The sequence below is a fragment of the Rhagoletis pomonella genome, unplaced genomic scaffold, assembly GCF_013731165.1.
Source record: "Rhagoletis pomonella isolate Grant_MI unplaced genomic scaffold, Rhpom_1.0 Rhpom_scaffold_00007, whole genome shotgun sequence".
NCBI classification, from domain to species: domain Eukaryota; kingdom Metazoa; phylum Arthropoda; class Insecta; order Diptera; family Tephritidae; genus Rhagoletis; species Rhagoletis pomonella.
The window spans coordinates 42,787,838-42,810,615 of NW_023458561.1; the positions used below are offsets into that span (position 1 = coordinate 42,787,838).

At 37.1% G+C, this 22,778-nt stretch overlaps 2 protein-coding genes across 2 annotated transcripts; both read right to left on the reverse strand.

Annotated features, from left to right (window-relative positions):
- Positions 1-11,013: 11,013 nt before the first annotated feature.
- On the reverse strand, positions 11,014-12,337 carry LOC118743719 (cilia- and flagella-associated protein 251-like). Its single transcript, XM_036476482.1, has 2 exons — positions 12,270-12,337; positions 11,014-12,109 (listed from the first exon to the last, which is right to left on the reverse strand). Exons 1-2 carry the CDS (start codon positions 12,279-12,281, stop codon positions 11,231-11,233), a joined length of 891 nt encoding a protein of 296 aa, XP_036332375.1. The 5' UTR covers positions 12,282-12,337; the 3' UTR covers positions 11,014-11,230.
- A 7,584-nt stretch (positions 12,338-19,921) lies between these two features.
- LOC118743843 (endocuticle structural protein SgAbd-6-like) lies at positions 19,922-22,446 on the reverse strand. The gene is made up of 2 exons (XM_036476608.1): positions 22,435-22,446; positions 19,922-20,320 (listed from the first exon to the last, which is right to left on the reverse strand). The coding sequence occupies exons 1-2, from the start codon at positions 22,444-22,446 to the stop codon at positions 19,928-19,930; spliced, it is 405 nt and encodes a 134-aa protein (XP_036332501.1). The 3' UTR covers positions 19,922-19,927.
- Positions 22,447-22,778: the final 332 nt, after the last annotated feature.

Below are 22,778 nucleotides of genomic sequence, written 5' to 3' on the forward strand. Positions count from 1 at the left end.
CTTTTATACTTTTGTGGCGTGATTGAGGCAACATTGCCAGCGAATTGGCGACGATTACATTTGCCGCAAACCGTACAGTGGGCAAAGCAAAGTAAAACAACAATAGAAACAACAGCAGCAGCAATGGTGAGAGAAGAACAGCGGCAGCTCAACACAACACAAATAAAAGCTTAAAAAAAAAACAAGCAAGATGACAGCAACAAAAGATGCAGAATGTGACTAAATGTGGCAGAGCCGCCGCACCGCAGAGAGCATCCGCAACATTATTTGCAATGGCAGCAACAACAAATGCAACGATAGGCAAAAGCAGCATCCAGATTCAAGCTAGATTCGAGCTAGCACAGTGGCGTTACCGCCGGCAACATTGTTGTTTTGTTTAGCGGTGAGAGCATGCAGAATGAGTACCTATATTTTTTTTGTGAATGTACTGCCAGTGGAGGCATGCCGGCGACTGCGGAGACTTCGCTCGTGTGTGCAGCGTGTCGTATGCGCAACATTTCATTATTGAAATGCAAATGGGCGTTGCGCATGCGCCCATCAATTTAAAAAAAAATGCATAGTACAAAAAAAGGCAACCAACATGATAATAAAAGTAACAACACACCTTGAGAGCGGTGTGCACTTGTGTGAGAGTGGAGTCGTGCAAATACGCACACACATATATACATACAATGTATGTACATTTGTATGCAGTTACAGTTGCTAGCATGCTCCAATCGCCATGTGAACTGAATGAAGCAGTTCCGCTGCAAAAAAAAAAGAATTGGAGCTTTTTTTTACGCCGAGGCAAGAACAAGTGGCAGGCAGCCAGCGCCGGCTGAAGCATCTTTTCAGCAAGCAGCCGCAGCTGCAGTAGACAAACAGGCATAGTCATATACTAGCAGCTTTATTAGCATTATCAGCGCCGGCGGCGGCGGCAGCAGCACCACCACCACCACCACCACCACAAGCGTCCCCCCGACTAACCAAACGACTGGCAAGGCGATGGCGATGCGATGCGGCGGCAGTGGCAACTATTGGAGTGCCAGCCACGCAGTCGCTGGTGCGCAGCAATCGCCGAATAATATCTACACACAGCTAATTTATGTGAATTGGCAATGCGATCGTTTTATTGCATTGACTTACAAGTTATTACAAGTACTTTTCAGTGATATAATTTGAGATGAGCGGAGATGAGTTGAGATGCGCTGGCGGCGGCGGTGGTGCTGCATTGTAGATGTGGTGTAAGCATTCGCGCAACAAATTTGACTTTTTTTTCGCTTAAACTTCATTATTATAATTTTTTTTTAGTTAATATATTGCAGAGCGTACCTCGGACTTGATGGGTGTTGGAATCCGTTTTTTTACGAGTTTGATAGGCAATGTTTTTTTTTTTTGTATTCATCAGTTTATTAAAGTTTTTGAAATGTGAAATTAATTGGAAATTGTTCAACTCGTTAGCGATTTGTTTTGTAGCGCTTTGACGCGATTCATTGCACAAAGTTTAGCAGCCAATTGTGGAGTGAACGTGTTAAAGTGCAGTTTTGGATTTTCTGTTTTTTTTTTTTAATGGCCAATAAATTTGTTTGACCAGTAATAATGAAAAAATTTATTACATGGGAACTTTTAAGGGTGTAATGCTTTTTGCCAAAATTAATTTTTATGTTTTATACATACTGAGATATTTATGTATGTATGCCTGTTAAGCATGAGAATAAATGATGAAACATAAAAAATGTTTTTAAAATCTTTTTGTCGCGGGCAGTTTTTATGAAAGAAGGAGACTATGGGAAAAGGATTTCATAATGCATCAACAAAATATCATCTATATATGGACGATAGTAGTGTCTTTTTCAAACCCACACCCACAGAATACCAAATGACCACAATTACTGTACAAGCCTAGCTGCGACTAAAACCGGACCCGGGTCCCTGGACATAGTAGTTTAAAGTCTCTACGATAAGCTAGTGTAACAGCATAAACAGACGGCAGCGTTGATCCGGATCAACTCGGGAATTAACTGCAGTTTAAGCTTCTAGACAGGTGGTAATAAGGTGTTCTATTGATTCCCCCTCTTCTCCTCACAATTTATAAATGTCTGTATAGTGGCCTGTAAGTACTCCAAATAGTGTTTCTAGGTTTTTCCTATTAAGCATGAGCGCAGATTGAAGTCACTGAAGCAAAGGACCTCTTTGGGGCAGTGCAGGATTTTGCCCACTTTTTAAGATCCTTTTTGATGTCATTTTTGTTCGATCCAAGCAATGAGCCTGATTGAAAGAATGTGGTGCTTGGAAGTTTGATTTTTCATTGCCATCATAGCCCTCATGGCCAGGCAGCCAGATTAGGTACACTATATTCTGGGTGACTAGATTATTGAGTGCTCCATGGCACAATAGAAGAATTTTCGATCAGCTTTGTGAAAAGATTGGCTGCCCGAAAATATGGAGAGCTTTGTTATGGCGTATTGCCAATTTAATAAGACCTGGGCGGAAGAAGTATCGCAGTTACTTTTGCCGGGAACATGATGGCGTCTTTGCTTTAGGGAAAAGATTTGCGGTTCGCGGTCACACGACATTCGCACATGCGCAGTAAGGTGTTTCGGAACCATTGGTGTAACAGTTTTGTGAATCGTCGTGGAGCCATGTAGGAAATATGAACCTGTACCTCTTCGTATGGCTGGGAATGGGATTAATTTGGTCCGAGACCAGGGTTTTAGCCATGATGACCTTCTTCCCTTTTAAGGTACCAAGGTGTCCGACAAGATTTCCTTGTTGCGGTTTGAATTTAGTTTTCCTATGTTGCATGAGATCTCGCGTCCCGGTTTCTTCTTGTATTGTCACATGACGGGGTGTTAGATTGAGTCACAGAGAGGCCTGCAAGTCATAGGATCGTGTACAGTTCTTTTAATAGCTATTTTTTGAGTAGTATTTGTCCACCCTACGAGTGCTCCATACACTATTATGGGTTTGACCATCTGGATATATACCAGTGCTGCCAGATTTTATTTTATTTGCAAACAAACTGTAAATTTCCAAACACTATATTTTCGACAAAAAAAGCTGTAACCTTAAAGAGCAAAGACAGTTTTTAAAAAATTAAGGTTTTTTTTTTAATCCAAACAATTTACTCAAAATAAAGTAACATCACCCGTTTAAACTTTATTTAACTAAACGAAAATAGGTTATGTAATGGAACATTTAAACCACATTTTGTTTTATTGAAATCCGGTTTCAATACACAGGACCACACACCCCTCTTACCCTGCAACACAAAAGGCTATGAGTTTACCTTTTGTTTTTGAAGTCGCCGAATCGAAATCTGGTGTCCTTGATCGTGATCTAAATATATTAAACGGACTCCGAATCAAATTCAGCGACCGCAAAAACCTATACATATACCTGTTATACTCCGGTAACCATGGATTATGTATGTTGGAGAGAGAATCGACATAAATCCTGATGGAGCCAAACGGACACCAGCGACGTCAAAAACATGAAATACACAAGTCCCTTTTGAGTTGCAGGGTTAGAGTTGTTTGTGATCCTGTGTTATTTTTCGTAGATTGCTTTGTAAATTTTTTGAGAATTTGATTTAATAGCTCAAATTTACTACTTTTTTTTTTAAGAAACCTTTATTTCTTAAAATACCAGAAAGTGTTGAGATTTCTAGTTTATTTTTTGTTTAATTCAAAATTGATTTAGGAAAATATTCTTTTCAAATTTCCTGTGGCGACTGTAATGCATAGGACAGCTGAAACCATTTGTCTAAAATGAGAAAGCCCTGCCCTGCTCCTCCATTGTCCCCTTTTAAATTAAAACTTGATTTACAAAAACCCGAAATAGAAGTTTTGATTTATTCGTTCAAATCGGTAATTCCGAAAAAAAACTGAAGTTTGTACTAAGTGGTAATTTAAACAACTCTAAGCCTGTCTAAAAGCTGCCATTTACAATTAAAACTGTGAATCTGGCAACATTGGATTCGTTTCCAAATATTTGACGAACTATTATTATTTCGTTCGTAGCAGATTTTTTGAATATAGTTAATAGAATGTTAAGGTCATTTAATGCTTTAATAGTATTGTTATATTTGAAAAAAAAAACACTTTTAGTTTGTGACGAGTGGGACAAGTCACTATTGAGGACACATAGCTCATGAGTAAAATGACCCTGCTGGTAAGATGTGATATTTACTATATTTTCAATAAAAATACCTTATTTGACTAACAGGAAAAACATATTTTTCTGTGACGGGTGGCATAACCAATAAACATTTCCTTCAATGCTCTAACTTCTCATCATAAAAGGATTTTCGTAATAGCATATCACTGTTAAAGTCCATGAATTTTAGTTTATTTTTGGATAACTGCTTTTGCATACATTAGTAATGCCTTGATAACTTGATGAAAAAATATTTTACCAGAGATAGTCGCACTACGACTGCGTTTATAACAACAAAAATAGAGAAAATAGTGAAAAATATACACTAGAAAAAAATTTTTAACAAACCAATCTATCTGCTTTAGTGTTCTCACAGATTTAAACGAAATCTATGTAATTTTTTTTACGAATGGTATCGTCTACGCAGGAATGCCCCATTGGTCTTTAAGAACTTTTCATTGAGTTTTACTAGGTAGTAACTAAAAACTACTACATGCATACATAATTTTGCAGTATTTAAACTGAAAGTTTTACCATCGAACTATACCGAACTATATACCAGCATTTCACAGCAGCTTAACACACAAATATTGAGGTGATCACAGCTTGGGGATCGTAAAAATGCATTTAATTTTGTGTCAAATGTGAGAAATGCAGCGTCACAACACGTCATCGATACACAACGGGCATGAAGTGATGTCATGGCTGTTACGCAGATATTATATGGTATACATATGTATGTATGTACGTATTTATGCAGGTGAATATGTATGTAAGTGCATACGTAAATGAGCACATACTTTTCTGCTTACAACAACAATGAAGGCCAATCAGCAATTCGCTCATGAACACACAGCCGCAGTAACACTTGGAATTCTTCTACATTGGACATCGGTGGAAAAGCCGCATTCGCGTCATCGAAATCGAGCTTGAATGCTGACAAAGTGTATTAATATTTAATGGCATGCCATAACTAAAGGTATAATGTAACAACCACAAAACAACAACAACAACTAAAACAAATCGTCAAACTGATATACCAAGCAGATGATGACGTTGGACGTTGATGTTGATAATTTTGTCGATGTGGCACAATCAACAAGAAACATGATCAATGATCATGTTGGCGCATCATTATGTTGTTATGGTGCTAATAAATTACAATTGACGTTTCCTACACGCTTCTGTGCCAGCTACGAGCTCACCTTAACATACATATATATTTACATACACATATTTCATTGCTATGGATTCGTCTCCGCTTGCTCTAGGAGCCCAATAATAATCGTATCCCAATGTTGGCTGAGCGCGCAGAAGTTTAGAGTTTACAAAACTGCACTCGAATGAGTAATCAGCGAAAAGAAATCAAATTTTTATCTGACCGACTGCGCCACAGACACAATAGGGCAGTGAGCAAACCAACAGCCAACAGCCAGCAGCCCTCGTCATCCATTTAGCCAATAAACCAGGCAATAAAGCTTTAGCTATTTATGTACATCTATTTACGTTATACATATGTACATACATACAAACATATGTACATTTATCTCAACTGCGTTTCCCCAGTTCCCTAGTGCACCAGTGCGGCGCTACACTTTTGGTCTTTTGCTCCTGTTGTCTGTTGCGCGTTGTGGCACATCGTTTCGCGGTTGTGGTCCATCCCTGCGCTTGCGAGTGGTTTGCGTTGTACTACAACGATGCTGTTCCAAATGCTACACAGGTGTGTCTGGAATGTGCTGTAACCTCTGCTTGTATTTTGTACTTATCTCTTGCTTAATATTTGCTTGTAATAGCGAGCAGACGCCTTGAGCGCAAGGCGGTGGCGGTGGCGGCGGCGGCGTCGGTGACGGCGTTGAAGGAGAGTAGCAACTGGTTGAACTTTATTCTTGACGTAAATTTTTACGAATCTAGGTGATTGCAACAGCTATGTTGCACACCTTAAAAACTTGAAATTAAGGACGCAAATAATTTGCGAATAAAATTGAAAGTTATTTGACGTGAAAGTATTTTTACCCATATGAATCTTCGCAGAAAATTAGATATCATTCACGTTCACTTCTTATGAAACCACCAGGATTGGAATAGTTCGGATGCCAACAGCAGAGATCACCTCTAAAATTCTTCCTAGGCAACGACTTAAAAATATGCAATGCCGGTAGCAGACCCACATTGATTACTAGACTTAAAGAGGACTTGCAATGGATGGCAAAGGCGAAGCTATCCACTTCTGATCACAGAAGAATTAAGAGCCAACCGGAGCCGCAGATAAATAAACTGGACGGCATACAGTGATGTGTTTGAAGTAAATATACGGAACCTATATCACAAAGTAAACCATCAGATTGTATGGAGCTAGAAACTATGTTAAAAAGACACAATGCCAAATGGGGGGAATTTTCGAATGATTTTGTGGTAAAAGTAGAGTAAATTTTTTACCGAATTGAATTATTTATTTTATCCAGGATAGGAAAAAGGACCTCCTTCCTGCTAAAGGCGATGGGGAAAATTAAATAATGATAAAGGAATCAGGTCAAACATGTTGAATATAATACGCGAAGGGAAAAAGGAAAGAGTTGCCACCTGTTGAACAACTCAACTCAAATTATTTTAATAATCAATACCATCATGTCCGCACCGTTCGCTCGATCTGCCAAAATGAAGTGTCATTTTAAAAGCCTTGGACTGTAGATGTGCCATAAGGTTTTAATTTTTTGAAAAGAGTTGCCACCCTTTACAAAATTATATTAAATCTACTTAAAAAAATAAATCAATGATTACAATCGAAATAGTTTTGGAAAGTTTCTTAGCTGAACTATGGGAGGGTTGCCACCTGTTTAAAAGACATGTTAGGTAAGAGAAATATGTTTCACCATATGGGTGCCAAACAAAAGGGGTTTCAGAAAGAAGTAGTTTAAAAATATTTTGAAGAGAGTTGCCACCTGCTTGAAATGTAGAATTTAGTTTACTTATACACGACAAGTTATACGAAATATCAAAATATGGATGTCAAAGGAAGGAGTGTTAAGAAATCTTTAGTTTAAATGCTAAGAATATTTTTGAAGTGTTGGAAGAGGGTTGTCGCCTGTTTAAAAAGTTAAATTCAAATTATTTTATAAGTTAAATGAATTACGAAAATATGGATATCAATCGAACGGGGTTTGGTAATTTTTTTATTTCTGAACTGTATTTAGCGAGGTTGCAAAATGTTTGAAAAATAAAATTCCACTTAATTCGTCAGTTAATTAAAATATGTATCGCAGTGTCCGGCAAAGGAGAGTTAGCAAGGATTAAACTTGAAAATACTTTTGAAGACGGCTGCCACCTGTTTGAAAGGTCTAACTCAATTAACTAATTCGAAAGGTATATCGACTGCTGAGTGGAAGATCGACCTATCTCGGCAGCCAATTCGAAAACGCCCAATCTCAAAAAACCTTTCAAGAACGCCCTATTTCAGAACTTTATTGAAAAACACCCTATCTCAGAATTTAGTTGCAGAACGCCCTATCTTAGAACTCGGTTCAAAAACGCCCTAGCTCACTTCAGAATGTATTGAAAATGTGCTGATATATGGCGTTTTTGAATCGGCAGCTGAGATAGGGCGTTTTTAAAACGAATTCTGAGATAGGGCGCTCTTCAACCAAATTATTAAATAGGGCGCTCTTGAAAAGTTTTTTGAGATAGGGCGTTTTCGAACTGGCTGCCGAGATAGGTCGATCTTCCACTCAGCAGTCGATATGAAATATAAAAATACCATAGCCAAACGAAAAAAAGTTAAGAAATCTTAAGTTTGAACATTTGGAATATTTGAAGGGGGTTGCCACGTGTTTAAACAGTTACATTCGAATTATTCAATAAGTTGGATGAATTATTAGAAGATGCGTAAACATCGAAATAGGTTTGGAAGGGCTTTGTTCCTGACCTTTATTTAGGAGGGTTGCCGTTTGTTCGAACAACCAAATTCGAATTAGTTAATGAGTTTATTGAAGTACATGTGCATCACAATTTTAGACAAAAGAGATTTATGAAGGAGATTTTAGTTTGGGAATACTTTTGATAGGGAATTTCCAAAATGAGAGGTCAAATTAAAGACCTTACCAGTAGATGTGTAGTAAAGTTTTTATTTTTTTTTTTAATTAAGAACTTTTTTAATCGGTATGGGGTGATTTGAAATTTGATGAAATACCTGACTGCGCTTCAGTGGCACACGGATCTCTTATAACTCTGACTAACATTTGGAATATTTTTTAAGTTTTTGAAATTAAGTTTTGGGCGTTTAAACGCCACGCAGGTTCACTGGTTAAAAATAATTTAGTAAAACAATTAGTTAGAGCTTGTCAATATGTGAGTGTCCTATAGTTATCATAAGCACTGTATGTAAGTATGTACGTATGTTTGTTTATTCAGATATTTTGTTTTTCAAAAGTATATTTATCTCTAATGTTTTCTTATGTACATATGTACATACATATGTGCTTGTGTACTATGTCGCAAGTAAGTAATGCTTTCGATAAATTTATCACAGAATTAGTTGTGTATAAATATCAATAAAATTAAGCACGTCCGTCAAAAAGTAATAAAAATAATGTTTCTCAAGGGAAAGGCGTTGAAATTATAAATTAAAGCTTCAGTGATGTGTTATGTGCTTGATGGTAATACTAAAGTATAAATCATTATGCCCATATAAAGTTCAGTAGCAAGTTTTTGCAGCTTACTAAATATTTTCAAAATATACAAAACATAATCCTAATGTGCTCATTAAAGTACTAGCAAATGTTTACCTTTTGATTGACGGTCCACGAACAAAGATAATTGAGGCTCTTATTATATAAAACATCCGCGCTTCCTTGGAAATGAACTCCGCCATAAAGCTTTTTCTAAGACACGCGGATATTTCCAAGATTTTCTGCAGCGAAGTCGTTTCAAGCCTATACATTAACAATGACTTATCTGGAGTGCGATGTGGACTAGTGGAGCTTCTGCGTACTCTGGGCAACGTGAGCAATCCATGTGCAAGATGCGGTAACCAACTCGCTAGGAGCCCTGATCCATGGCAGAAAGAGAGGAAACTTTAGTGGGTGCGTGTCTTTTAGCAAGTTCTGGATGTAGGCTGAGTTTAAAACTCGCCATATAAAAACCTCTTGCAATGTAGATCCCGAACAAATGTTCAGTGGCGAAGCTCAAGTCCCCTCACTTGTCCAAGACAAAGTTAGTACAGCAATAAGGCGGCTTAAGAAAAATAGAGCCCCGTAGGCCACGGCATATCGGCTGAGCTGTTCAAATCCAGCTGAGAAAAGTGGGTTGGGTGCATGTACCAGCTGTTAAGCATAATTTGATCTGATAAATGCATGCTGGAGGACTGCAATCTGAGTGTATTGTTTAACTCACGAGAACTGAGATTCCGCCATTTACGCCAATTAACCTGTCGACGATAATGTGTGAAGCTTTTTGTCGATCTTAAAGCCGCTCTTGAAGGCGCGGAAGTGCCATAGAAACGTGGACGATGACGAACAAAGTTGGGAAGGCTTTGGGTGCTTTCGAGAGAATAAGTATACCCAAGATCACAGGCCCTGGAAGGACGAGCTTTTGAACGACATAGTTGATGGTTGCAGAGAGAGTTAATAAGTCTTGCTCTGCGATAACAAGACCAGGTAGAGAAGTAATTGGATTCACTTGGCATTTCCAACTGGCATTGCCACAGAAAGGAAATGACTTGCTCATTAGCAAGGAGGGATATCTAATATCACTAGAATAATTTAGTAGGTATGCATATCGAGTTTCGCAAAAAATCGCCCCTTATGTTCAGGTCCAGCTCTGTAAAGAAGTAATTGTGGCGAGTTACGCGAATTTCGTTCTTTGGCGTTGAAAAGGCAATACAAAAAATGATTATTCCTAGAAAATACTTGAACTCGTATGCGTACATATGAACCAACCTTTATGATTTCAAATTCTTACATAAAAAAAACATATATTTCTTGGCTGCTTGCAAAACACTTTAATGGGCTTTTTTTCCCCCATTCTCACGCCATTCGTACACTGATTGCCTTTGCATATTTAAAGCTAATCTGTATTGCAGTAGGTAAGCCATAAAGCCAAAATTATAAAACTAATAACAAACAAATGAAAGAAGAAGAACAGCAAATAAACAATAAGACGTTCAATGATTTCGTAACGATAATTCTCGAATATGTTCCCATCCAAAGAGGCAGTGCGGCGGCGCATTAAGTATCTACGCCAACCAATCATTTAATGCATACAAATGTGGGTGACTGTATTAAATCTCATCCCAGTTAAAAGCGGATATGTGCACGAATAGCATTGAAGTGTAGATATGTATGTATGTGTGTGTTTGCATGTGGCTATGTATTTGCATTTCGTATAATTTGCTAATTTGGTACATTGTTTCGCATCTTAATGAATTTAATTGACGGGTTGTGGTTGAAAGGACTTTGTGTATGCACACATCCACCGATATACATATATACCTAAATGTTTATGTATATGTGTAGCATCTTGAAGAATTCGTGGCTGTTACCTTTTTTTGGGCATTAAATTGTTGTTTGTTTTTTTTTGGAAGATTTGCAAATTTTGTTTTTGATAATGCACCCGGTTTGCATTCCGAGCAATTTTTAATCGTTTTATGTATACATACGTAATTTTTGCACAAAAACCAAGCCACTGCATTAATTAAAAGCACCATTTGTGTTATTTCTTTATGTGCATGCTAAATAATAAATGATGAACTGATATTTTCGTGACAATTAAGATTTAATTAAACTGGATGAATTTTTGGTGTGTAATTATTTTTATTGTTATATTTTTATACTTTATTTTTTCTGTAACAAATATTTATTAACATTTAAAGTGAACCTTAAATTAATTAAAACAACCTGTGTGGATGTGCTGGACGCGCTTACATAAGCTAAATTTTTTGTTTTTTTTACAAATATAATACAGTTATTTAATGCATCGTAGGGTTAATGCTGTCTCTTCATTTTGCGACTTCGTTTCGCAATTACACATATGTAGCTTAGGTAATCAAGACTAGACGAGTTCTTCGATCGCCAATTTTACTCTTTGTTGCCAAGAGTTTTATTTAAGCTTTCTCTTTCTCTCCTTTTTCTTTTGGTTCCTTAGTTTTCTCGGATTTCTTTGATTTTTCTGCCTTCGCCTCCTGCTCCTCAGGCTGCTCTACTTCTTCAGTTGCTTCCGCTTTTTCACCTTCCTCGGACTCAACTGGTTTCTGCCCATCTTTAGCCGGCTTCTTCTTGTCACCCTTTTGCTTTCCACTTTCCTGCTGCTCTTTGACCTCTTTTTCTACCTTCTCTGATTTCTCTCCCTTTTCACCTTTCGTTACTTTTTCGCCTTTCTCACCTTGCTCTTCCTTTTGTTGCTTTTGCCCCTTTTGCCCCTTTTCACCTTCGCCTTTTTTGCCACCAGTCTCTTGTGTCTCTCCACCTTTACCTTCTCCTTTTTTGCCACCTGTCTCTTGTTGCTCTTCAGCTTCAACTTCACCTTCAGCTTCAACTTCACCTTCAGCTTCGGCTTCCTGTTCTTGTCCTCTATGTGAGCGTACCGTACGTCTCAGCTTCTCGGATTCCACAGGTTCGTTAGGGTGATCAGCTGCAGACTTAGCAGCTGCTGAGATTTCGGAGGGTATATTTGTACCTATTGGCACAAAGCCATTCTTGCCGGCGGTATAATGTACCTCGACCTCTTGACCATCGGCATCTATGTAACGGTACGAGCCTTGCACTTCGAGCGCCTCATCCTCGGTGCCAGCATTTTCTACAACACCAGACTCCTGGCGCGCGCTATGATCGCCACCCTCGTAGGCAAAACTGAAAGATCCATCGGGTTTTCTATCGGTCTCGTATCTCAGTAACGGTATTATTACGCGTTTCTCTGTTGTCGTTTCAAGTAAGCTGCCGATACTGGCTGCATAGGCCGCACTCACCAAAGCTAATAAGCATAGCTGCAATGCAAAAATATTGAAAAGAAGAAATTATTTAAAATTCACCAAGATATTCTTTTTTATTTCGAATTTTTAAGTGCCTAAGCTTAAGTGCTTAATTAATATATTTTCTTTCGTTTATCAAAATCAATCAAACGTGGTATGCTTTCATACAACTTACATATTTATACATATTTTTAATATTTTGTCAAATTTTTCAGCACTCGTTCAACACTCGACAAAGCTCAGCTTCAAACTTATTGGAATCTTTAAACTTTCGTCACTTTTATACTTAAGGGAATTTTGGCACCATCCAAATTAGCATCACTTACACTTGGTTCTTTTCCAGCAAAAAAAAAAGAGATACATATTATCATAATTTTTTTATGTATATTATTATTATTTTGTTTGTGTTCATCCACATTTGCATATGTGACTCAGGCAAAAAAAAAAATAAAAAATCAAAACAAACGAAATAACAAATAATATAAGAAGTATAGCTGCTCATTAATATTATCACTTATTGTTCGCATAATACATACACATACATACATACATGCATTCTTGAGCGCGGCCATATCTCGATCAATATTCACGAAACCAAACTCTTATTTATGGGGGTAACTCATTCGCCCGTCGCACAGTGGTTTGAGAGTGGCACAACGACCAAGGTTCGAAATAGCAAAAATATAAAAAAAGTTACTCAGGGCGCGAAATAGTACGTTTTTCGTTGATGAGGTATAAACATATCGATCATGTTTGTATTTTTCTTCGTCAGAAAACACAAAGAGAGGCTTCGCCTTTAGCAGATATTAGCGTGGGTAGACTAGTTTTTGAGCTCTTTCGATACTCACATCAGCCTTAGGAATGTGACAACGGGAAATAGTCAGCAGTTGCAAGATGAAACTGCTGAATTTCTACACGCATGGGTCGAATGTCCCATGCATGTATGCGAATGGAAGTGTCGGTGGATGGTTCTTTCAGGTTGCAGGACGCCAGCATCAGGCAGAGCTAGCATTAACGAAGCAGTCGAATGTCTGTTAAAGTACTCGACTTTTGCAAGGGAATTTTTCTGTTTAGACTCCTTTGGGTACCCGGACATATTGATATTGCAGGGAATCGCGTTGTGGAGAAATTTGCCAGGAAAGGTACGCTGAAGTTGTACTCCCGAGTAAAGATTGGGAGTACTTTTTTTGGTTAGTTTTTTGGGAGGATACTTAAGTATTGGTTTTCACGCGATGGATGGGGCTAAATATCACACCGAGTTGCCACTGTTTACGAAAAATATTTAGTTAAGTACAAAAAAGTTGTTCCTTACAAGAATGCATAATTTTTATCTTAAACATTGCCACGGTTATGAAGTTATAACGACGACCAGAAATATTCCATTGGGCAGGGCCTGGTATCGAGCCCAGACTCCGACTAATATTAAAAACAAAAGAAAGTAAAATGCTGCTGCTAACAGCGGCCTCGTAAAAATATAATCGGTGTTCGGGGTAGTGGGTAGTGGGTCCCTCCTTGTGTTACAATATCAATATCAGCACTACCCAGAAGATAATTTAGGTAGGCCTTCTTAAGGGCTGAAAAAGTGCTTCCTTGCATGCCTTCTAGAAGGGCTTATCCATATACAATTTACGTGAATGCATAAATTTATATTATTTAGAGTTACAAATGAATTTCAGGAAACATTTTAAGTTGCAATAACACGTATTTAATATAAACCCTAAGCAAATACTTCAAAGATGTATGATTTTTATAAATTGAAGTAGCAACTTTAAAAGAACTCCTCCAAAAGGCCTTCGGAAGTTAATCCTATAAAAGCCCTTCTGGAAGGTTTTCTATGGGTAGCGAAAGAGAAAACCCTTCAATTTGTGCCACTCCGTACAAAAAAGAAAGGGAAAAGAATGTAGATTGGAGGGCCTCTGTACTCTCAGAAAGGCCTTTCGGAAGGGCTTTTAACTCCTTAAATCATCTACTGGGTAACCATCCTGATTTTAAATATTTTTCTCGAGTGATCAAAAAAAAAAGTACAATATATTGTACATTTACACTGAAATAATGTAAGTGTCTGGTACATTATATTGTACAGACGTCCGCAAAGGTTGCAGTTGAAAAGGCTGAAGATGGAAAACCCGGGAAGGTTTATTCTAACGGATCAATTGTATCTGAAATTTTTCAAAATTTCCTTATATCATTCTCTTCTCATGGATTAAATTTCTTAATGCGAATCTTAACTAAAGATACTTAAAAAGGTATAAAATATTCATTCCAACATATATGAAGTAAAATCAATTATTTTGTACATACATAAGCTCATTTTCAATGAAATAAAAGTTTTATTCCGTAAAACTTAGTGAAATATATATATTCAGTTTTCTTGAGTGCTTTTACTCCTTTGCGGACTTTTGTACAATATATTGCATAAATTTGTGATAGCCCTAATACATACCCAAAACATCTTTTGAATATTTGTTTTTTGCTTTTGGTATTATGAGGCTCTATGAACTTTGTAATAAAGGGGAACAACTTTTATATTTGCCAGGGACGGATTTGTACGGAAAGGGTTAAATTTACGATACAAATGGAATTTAATTAAAATCCGATAACAGTTTACTAATATATCATATTTCAGTAAAATTGGAGCAGCTTTAGTACATTTAGCGACAGATAATATGCGGATATCCCACTGTGCGTCGCACACTCACAGTTGGCCGAGCGGGTGCGAGAGAGTTCGGTTTATCGGTAAAATTTTAAAGAGAATTTTGTGTTAAATAATCCGTTATCGCTTCTGCTACCCAAAAATCTTAGAACATGTACGTATATCTACATATAAGTGTGTTTCATATCGGATTCTTGTTTTATCTCAGGGCGACCGATTGCTTAAAGATCTTACACTTCTTTTGTTCATCATTTGAAATTTTGTATCGCCTCTCTTTTCAAATTTATTTTAAAGGTAAGGAAGTATATATATAGCCGAAAAGTTTTTAATGAAGCATATAAAAACTAAATTTAACTCTGTACCAGTTTTTTGAACATTTTTTAGTATCCTACCTGTGAGTGACGTACATACATATATGTACGTATGTATATTTAATAATTCACGTAACCTAATGAAGTGTTGAAGAGCTGCTGACCAAAACTGGTTTTGTTGTGGAGTATTATTTTTATCTTTCTACTTCTTTGTTTTTCATGCCTTCAACATTTAAATATGAGATAAGAGCTACCTTTTTGTATGTACATTGAGGTGGTCCTTAAAATCAAATGAATGATTTTTTCAGTCTTACTCCCTCAATCAGTAATATCACGGTCACAGATAGCAGATATACATTTTGGTCACGATTGTAGATGATGTAGATTTTTTTCATATAATACCCATAGTCTGGTCAAAGGAGAAATGACGCAAAAATTAAAAGTATTTTTTAAATTTAATACCCAAAATTGATACTATTAAATTCGAGGATATCACATATAAATTTTGGGCCCGATTGGAGTCGGATAAGACGTATTCATAGAGTAATCTGGACTTCATCCCATGAGCGACACGCCTTAACGGTCTGCAATCGGGACCAAAAATTTGAATGTGATATCTTCGACTATAGTAGCATCGACTCAGAGGCTGAGGCTTAGGAAATCTGATGTAAAAATTTGCTTCCTACATTTAAGGAACACCCTAATGTACATACGTGAGCGGGTCTAAGAAGATTTTAGTTACTTATAATTTATTAAATGTTTGGAATAAGTTTTTTTTTTTTTTGAAATTAGCGAAGCTTGAAATCGTTTAACAAATTATGGGTAGAATAAAGTTTTTCCATATGTTGTCGAATTATACTTAATCATAAATAAAATTGTCGATGAATATGGCTAAATATGTAAATTTGTAATGTAAATGTAAGTATATTTTAGTATTTACCTAAATCGTCTAATTCAACCTTTTGCTGCGTTTCTTTGGTGACTTCACATATGCTAATTATCTACATACAATACCTGGCGCATGTAAACAAAAGTTTTAACCAAGTGTGTCTTAATTTTTACTGGCGTCCATTGTAATTTATTGTGGAACGATTTTCCGTCATTCATTGCCAAACTAGGTTTGGAAAAAAATCAGTTTCGACGTTATGCTATCTTCAGTGCACCAAATTGGAGAAGGGACGGCGGAAATCGTTTCACAAAACATCATTTTCCTACCCTGAAAGAAAATCGAACAACCGAACAGAAAATATTAAGTTCTTCGAAAAAAATAATCATTTGTTCCAGAAGTAATAGATATGCCTTTAGGAGTGAATTTTGAACATATACAAACTGAATCTGATGCTTCTGAAGACGAATTAAATTTTCATCATGCATTGTACCATTTTATCATTGTTTCTTTGTCAAGTAACCTTTATAGCCCGTTACTATATCAATATAATTATCAATGTACAATGATTTGGTTTTTCAGGGTTAATAACACGAAGTAAGTGAATAAATGGAGATAGGCGGGCACGCGGATGCTCTGTTTTTATTCTTTTTCACTAAATACATATTTTACAAAAAGTTAAAAAAAATTATTTTGTTAAACAGTGTACAGTACACAAAATAGATGAATAGTTTTTTAAAAATTATATTATATGTATGTATGAACCGTTTGGATGAGTCTTCATCAAAATCGATTTTTAGAGACAAGTTCTCTCAATGCCATACATTTCATGAAAACGGATTTTACATATGCCGAATCTTCAGTGGCTGCTACTTTAGGTTGCGTCGAAGATCTTTCAATACTTCGGTAGACATATGGCAAACATTGTTCTCGTTAAAATTACGGTACCAAATTTTCTGGGGTTACCCAAGAGCTCAAGCTTACCATTAACTATGTAGCTCATGGACCTCAAACGCAGGCATTTGAACTACTAGGCGTGTTCGATGACCGCCGGTCCGCTCAGTTCGCAATACGGTGTTTGCATGTGTCCAAAGCAGTAAAGGCATGCTCTAAAGCAGCCGTTAAGTTGCCTTTAACGGGTCGATTTTTGTCGACTGGAAAATTGACTGAGAAGTCGATAAGCCAAAACACTTATATTTTACGCTTGAATTGCCATTTACACTGGTCGATTTTGGTTGAACGACAAAAATCGATTAGAAAATCGTTCCGTGTAAAGGCAACCTTAAGTAGTAGTCTCAGTGCTGCATGATAAGCCAAGAGCCAAGTGTCGATTTTTAGTAGCAGCCAACCAGACCTTTGTTGCGTTGTCCCACCTTGTCTGCCACTCGGAGAACCCCATCGTTGTTGTCGAGAAGCCAATTCATCCTTGTGGAGTAATAATTTGTTGCTATGTGGAGCCCTTTTATTTTTTGGAAACGCTACAGGTAACACAATTGCGGTTAACGGTACAGAGCCATGATAAACGATTGTTTTGTGGAAGGAAATTGAAGGCATGGACTTCAGCAATATTTTGTTTCGGCAGGGTGGCGTGCCATGCCACACATCCCATGCAATATTTAATCTTTTGCGCACGAAGTTCGGTAATCGTGTTATCGGAGCTGCGATTTGACGTCGTTTTACTTTTTTGTAGTGGGTTGTTATGCGAACAATCCATTAACGATTCAGGTCACTAGGATGAACATTTAGCGAGCCATTCATGAGATAGAGTCAGAAACCGTCACCGCGAACTTGGAAAACTAGGTGAACCTATTTCATAAATAATTGGAATGTTTGCTCTTTTGAACCAAGCAATAACATACCGAAACAAATTATTTATTTTTTTTAATTGTTTTGAATCTTTAAATATAGGGACCACCTGTTACCTGCCTAGACAGCTATCTTGAACCACCGATGTTCGCCATACATCCAGAAAGGGCTACGGTTGCCATCGCTGCTTTCCTGTTTGCGTTTTGATAATGGTCCTGGAAGTAAAGGCGGTAATTGATCAGGACGCATCGATATATCTAAAATGGCTTAGACTTTCTAATGTTATAACTTTTTCTGATTTATAATAAAACCAGCTTCCATTTTGTAGGGTTGCTGGCGATATCAAGTTTACGCTTAACCAATCGTCGGCTGCTTTTATGGATTTCACCGCAAGGGCCACTACTTCGGCAAGTATCTTTGCTGTTGCAACGTCCACAAAGCCCATGGTATTAATTAGGTATTGCAATACGAAGAATGCTCTCACACATATGGTCTCGTAAAGTAGGTCTAACCACAGATTCCTAAGGTACACCCGCCCGCGTCGTACTCAACTCGATAGTTCTAGTTTGTTTTGGTGTGTGTATTTTGGAACGGCCCTGCAGAAAAATTTAGAGACACTCTGGCAAAGCGCTAGTTCCGAATTAAATATTTCAGAACTATCTCTGAACTAGTGCAAAACGGTTACAGGCGGAGCAGTTGAAACTTGTTGTGTACAAATACTCACTTCTCGTACAATATGAAAGTAGCTCAGCGAGAAGACCTCAGACTCAGGCATCGTTGGACGCGAGTTCAAATCGCGGTGGAGGCAGTTGTGAGTTTTCATATTAAGTGAATTTAAATTGTTGCGCGCCGCTTACAATAATTTTTTTTTTTATAAAATGTGTAATAAACAATGGAATCTGTAAAAGAAAAGAAAAAAAAACGGAAAAATATCCACAAACCGAATCCTAAAAACGTTTTCTTAAAAAAAAACTGTCCGAAACGAAACCGGTTAAAAACTAGTTGCAAAGTAATGCACTTGGCGACAATTTCCTCCGCCAATGAAATCGCCGTCTAAAACTGGACTGTTGAAAGCATTGCTTGGCTATTGAGCTAGAACTAGTACTGTCGGCAAAAGGTCTAGTTCTGAGTCAGTCAGATATTCTGCAGGGGCAGTAGTGCCGCAGTGTTAAACAAGCTTGTGTGCATCATGTCTAAAATACATATGTACACACATATATTCTATGAAGGAGGTTATCGCAAACATGTAATTTCAATTTGTTTATTATACTTTATTCAGTTAAATTTTTTTTAGAAAAAATTATAAGATTTTATCTTATATGGAATAATACAAATTTAATGAAACAACATGGAAAGGAAAAATAACGGTGCTCATAATAGAAGCAATTAGATGACCGTAAATTGGACAACCGATGAAATGTCCTCATTAACTGTTTTGTTTAGTTAAATATATCAGCGCTGAAAAATCTGCCTCAGAGTGAGTTTAAAAGACTGCTTTAGGGTGAATAGCCCAATAAATTCATACAAATTTAAAGCTATTGTGATTCTTTTTGTTTGAAAAAAAAAAAAAAATATAGCTATCGATATGTATAAAGATAGATTGCAACCACCTCAACACTAAACCCAGCTATGTATTTAAATATATGCAAATTCGCATGGAACATGTGTCGTTTAATAGTTTATCAATCCACCGATCTCATTATTATGCTAGCTTTCTTTTAGTTATGCAACACACTTACCTAATAGCAGTTTGTTCGCTTAAAGTAAGCACTCTAAATGCTATTCTTTCATTTGTTATGCGCAACACATTTCATTGCCAACTAAAAGAAATAAAAAATAAAAAAATAAATAAACTGTCTTTTTTTATTTCATTCGTGTTTTAATTCTTTTATTGGGTGTCGCAACATAAAAATGTGAATCTCTAACTTATGCTTAGAAATATGTATGTATGTACATTCGTAACTCATCGCTTTAGTATTTATGAATACTATACTTGTATAGTAGACATATAACAAAAACTTATTTTACTGCTTATGCAAAAAGTGTCTTTTCTTTAAACTAAAAAAATACTATTAGTCGAACCATCACCCGTTCTTTCTTTCTCCGTTTGTTTGTTTTTAGTTCTTTAATATTTTTGTTGTTTTTTTTTGTTGTAGTTTTTTTTTCTCTCTACGCATTTACACCGATTTCTTTTTTGGCTCAACTTCTTCCTTAGGTAAATCCTTGGCAGCCTCCGCAACAGCTGAGATTTCTGCATTGATGATCGAACCATAGGGTACGAAACCATTTTTGCCAGCAGTGTAGAACACCTCCACTTCTTCACCCTCAGAGTTGATGTATTTGTAAGATCCTTTAACTTCGAGTGCTTCATCTTCGGTACCCTCATCAACAACACTAGCTTGCTCCTGGCGACTGGTACCATCACCACCTTCGTAGTGCACATCGTATGAGCCATCTTCGTGCTTGTTCATTTCTGATTTTAAGATGGGCACCACTTCGTATGCAACTGGTGGGGTATCGGTTGGGGCTGCTGAGACAGCAGCGATGGCGAGACAAGCAAAGAGTGCCACCTGAAATAGAGGAGAGAAAGGCAAAAATATTTGAAGAAAGGAGTGAAAAGTATAGAAAAGAAAATATTGATTTTAAAATCTGTGATTTGATTTCCGTGTTATGAAAACATTCAGTGAAGCTCTTTGAGTACAACTCCACAACAAGCTTTTCAGCCGTTCCGCGCTTTTCAAGCTTTCGGCGATAGCTGAATTGTGTAGCTGAAAGCCTGCGAAGCTTCGAATGCCTGGAAAGCAGATAATACAGATAATACATAATTATAATACATCGGAGTATAGAATATTTCTTTGTCAAGGCCGATTTATTAAATACTAGCACTGCTGCAGCTCCACTGGATTTTTAACTGAGATTTAAGAGAAATCAACAAGGCCCTTTGTTGGCCTGAATAAGACTAAGGTTCAGGAAAAAAGCCGGATGGGGCAATTAAAAAAACACTTTAATAGGAGCGTAAATCCTTTTCCGGATATATGGCGGGAGAAGCGATCCGTTTCTCGTCACAATCCACATCAAAGTGACAACCTTTATTATCTGTTTTACTTGCGATCACAGTTCGGCAAAACAGAAGTATCAAGCGGCCAAAGGCGAGTGAATATACTTAGGAGATCTGTGCCCATCAACAAATTTTTAAAGATCGTCTTATTTCAGAATTTTGTTGAAAAATGCCCTAACTCAGCAAATGGTTCAAGAACGCCCAATCTCAATGTAAATTCAATATATCGGCAGCTGAGAGAGGGAATTTTTGAACCATTTGTTAAGATAGCGAGTTCTTCAACCAAACTTTGAGTGAGATAGGACGTTTTTCAATCAAATTCTGAAGTAGGGCATCCTTGAGCCATTTTCTGAGATAGAGCCACTTCGAACCGCCTGCCGAGATAGGTCCATCTTGAGCTCAGCCATGCATATGCTCTCTAAAATCGCCTCTCAACAATTCCTACTCAATGCAAACCACCGTCGTAGATAGTTGGATTTTAGCTACCCCGAAACGTTATCAGACCATGGCGTGTTCCGGCAAGTTTAACCACGGCCACCCAGCTGTTCAATCGATGACGACGGAATCTATGTTTTACGGCCCGACTATGACGAGTTGCAAATTACGATTCTGCGGTTGAAAAACAACAAAGCTACTGGAGCTGACGGCTTTGCAGGCGGAGCTATTCAATTAATGCGGCGCATGCTTCAACTACTTCAGCATAATTGTGTGAAAGACTAAATACCGACGGCTGCACGGCTGTGTAAAATGACGTTGAGCACTACAACAAGCTTCATCCGGGTTGCAAAGGATCTCTCTGAACCGTTCGATAGCAAGCGAGGATTCAGACAGGAATACTATCTATCGTGCGATTCCTTAAAACTGGACTTTTATTGATTTTTCCTGAATTCTGAACACATTTATTTATTTAAGTGTTTTTATTTCATAAATTAATTTTTATGGTTTATATATTCTAACTACAAACCTACTATTATACCTGTTTTTGTATTACAGTATTCGCCGCTTATTTGGCCTCTGGTTAATTGGTTTCCCCCGCTTAATTGGTTAAAAATATGCGCTATCGGAAATAGATATACCTTAAATTTTCCCGCATAATTAATTCCCGGTTGACTTTACCAAAAATTATGCAATTTTTGAAGTGCAATTGAGCGGGGAATACTGTGATAGTATTTAGTCTGTACAATCCACATGCTGTGTGTTGTGCTTATTTTGTAGATGGTGTGCGATATGAGAAGGGGAAATTTGAAAGTGACATAGTAGTAGTAGCAGAGCAACAAACTGCAGCTTTCACTTCAAAGTTGGGACACGTTGCAAAAATGAAAACACAGAAATCAAATCCACATGTAAACTTCAAAGTCGTTTTCTCGAAAACATATTTTCGCAACTTCGCTCCCTGTTAACTTTCCCTGTCACATAAATATACGTAAATTTCTTCACATGCTTTAAGTCATGAAAAAAGTTTATTGTTTTTCCGACTTGATTTTTTGTAACAAATTATATCATACAATTGCATTAAATCACTTTCACTCTTGTTTTCATTTTTATAATTAAAAAAAAACAAATTTCACATAAAAAAAAATACCAATCACAATCTTTTATTTTTAACACTCGATCTATAAAACTTACGAATTTCACCATTTTGCGCCTTGTTTTATATAGAAAGAAATTAAAATTTTAAATAAAAGCGAGAGTGCAAAATAGAAAAAACTGCGATGAACCCAAAACCAAGAATGTTAGCCATTTACTCCGAGCAACAGGCTTTTATACGAATTTTATAAAATTTCATTCAATTATTTAAACATGCAAAACATGTTTCACATCCTGTTTTCTATTTCAGATATTTGAGCCAAAAAATGCCATTAGACACCCATTCGCCACCACTACCCCGCCATAGAGACCGTGTGTTGCTACGCTAGCCGCACGCAGCGCTTCTTTTGGCCAGCACTAATGCTACTCTTTGGAGCATTAAC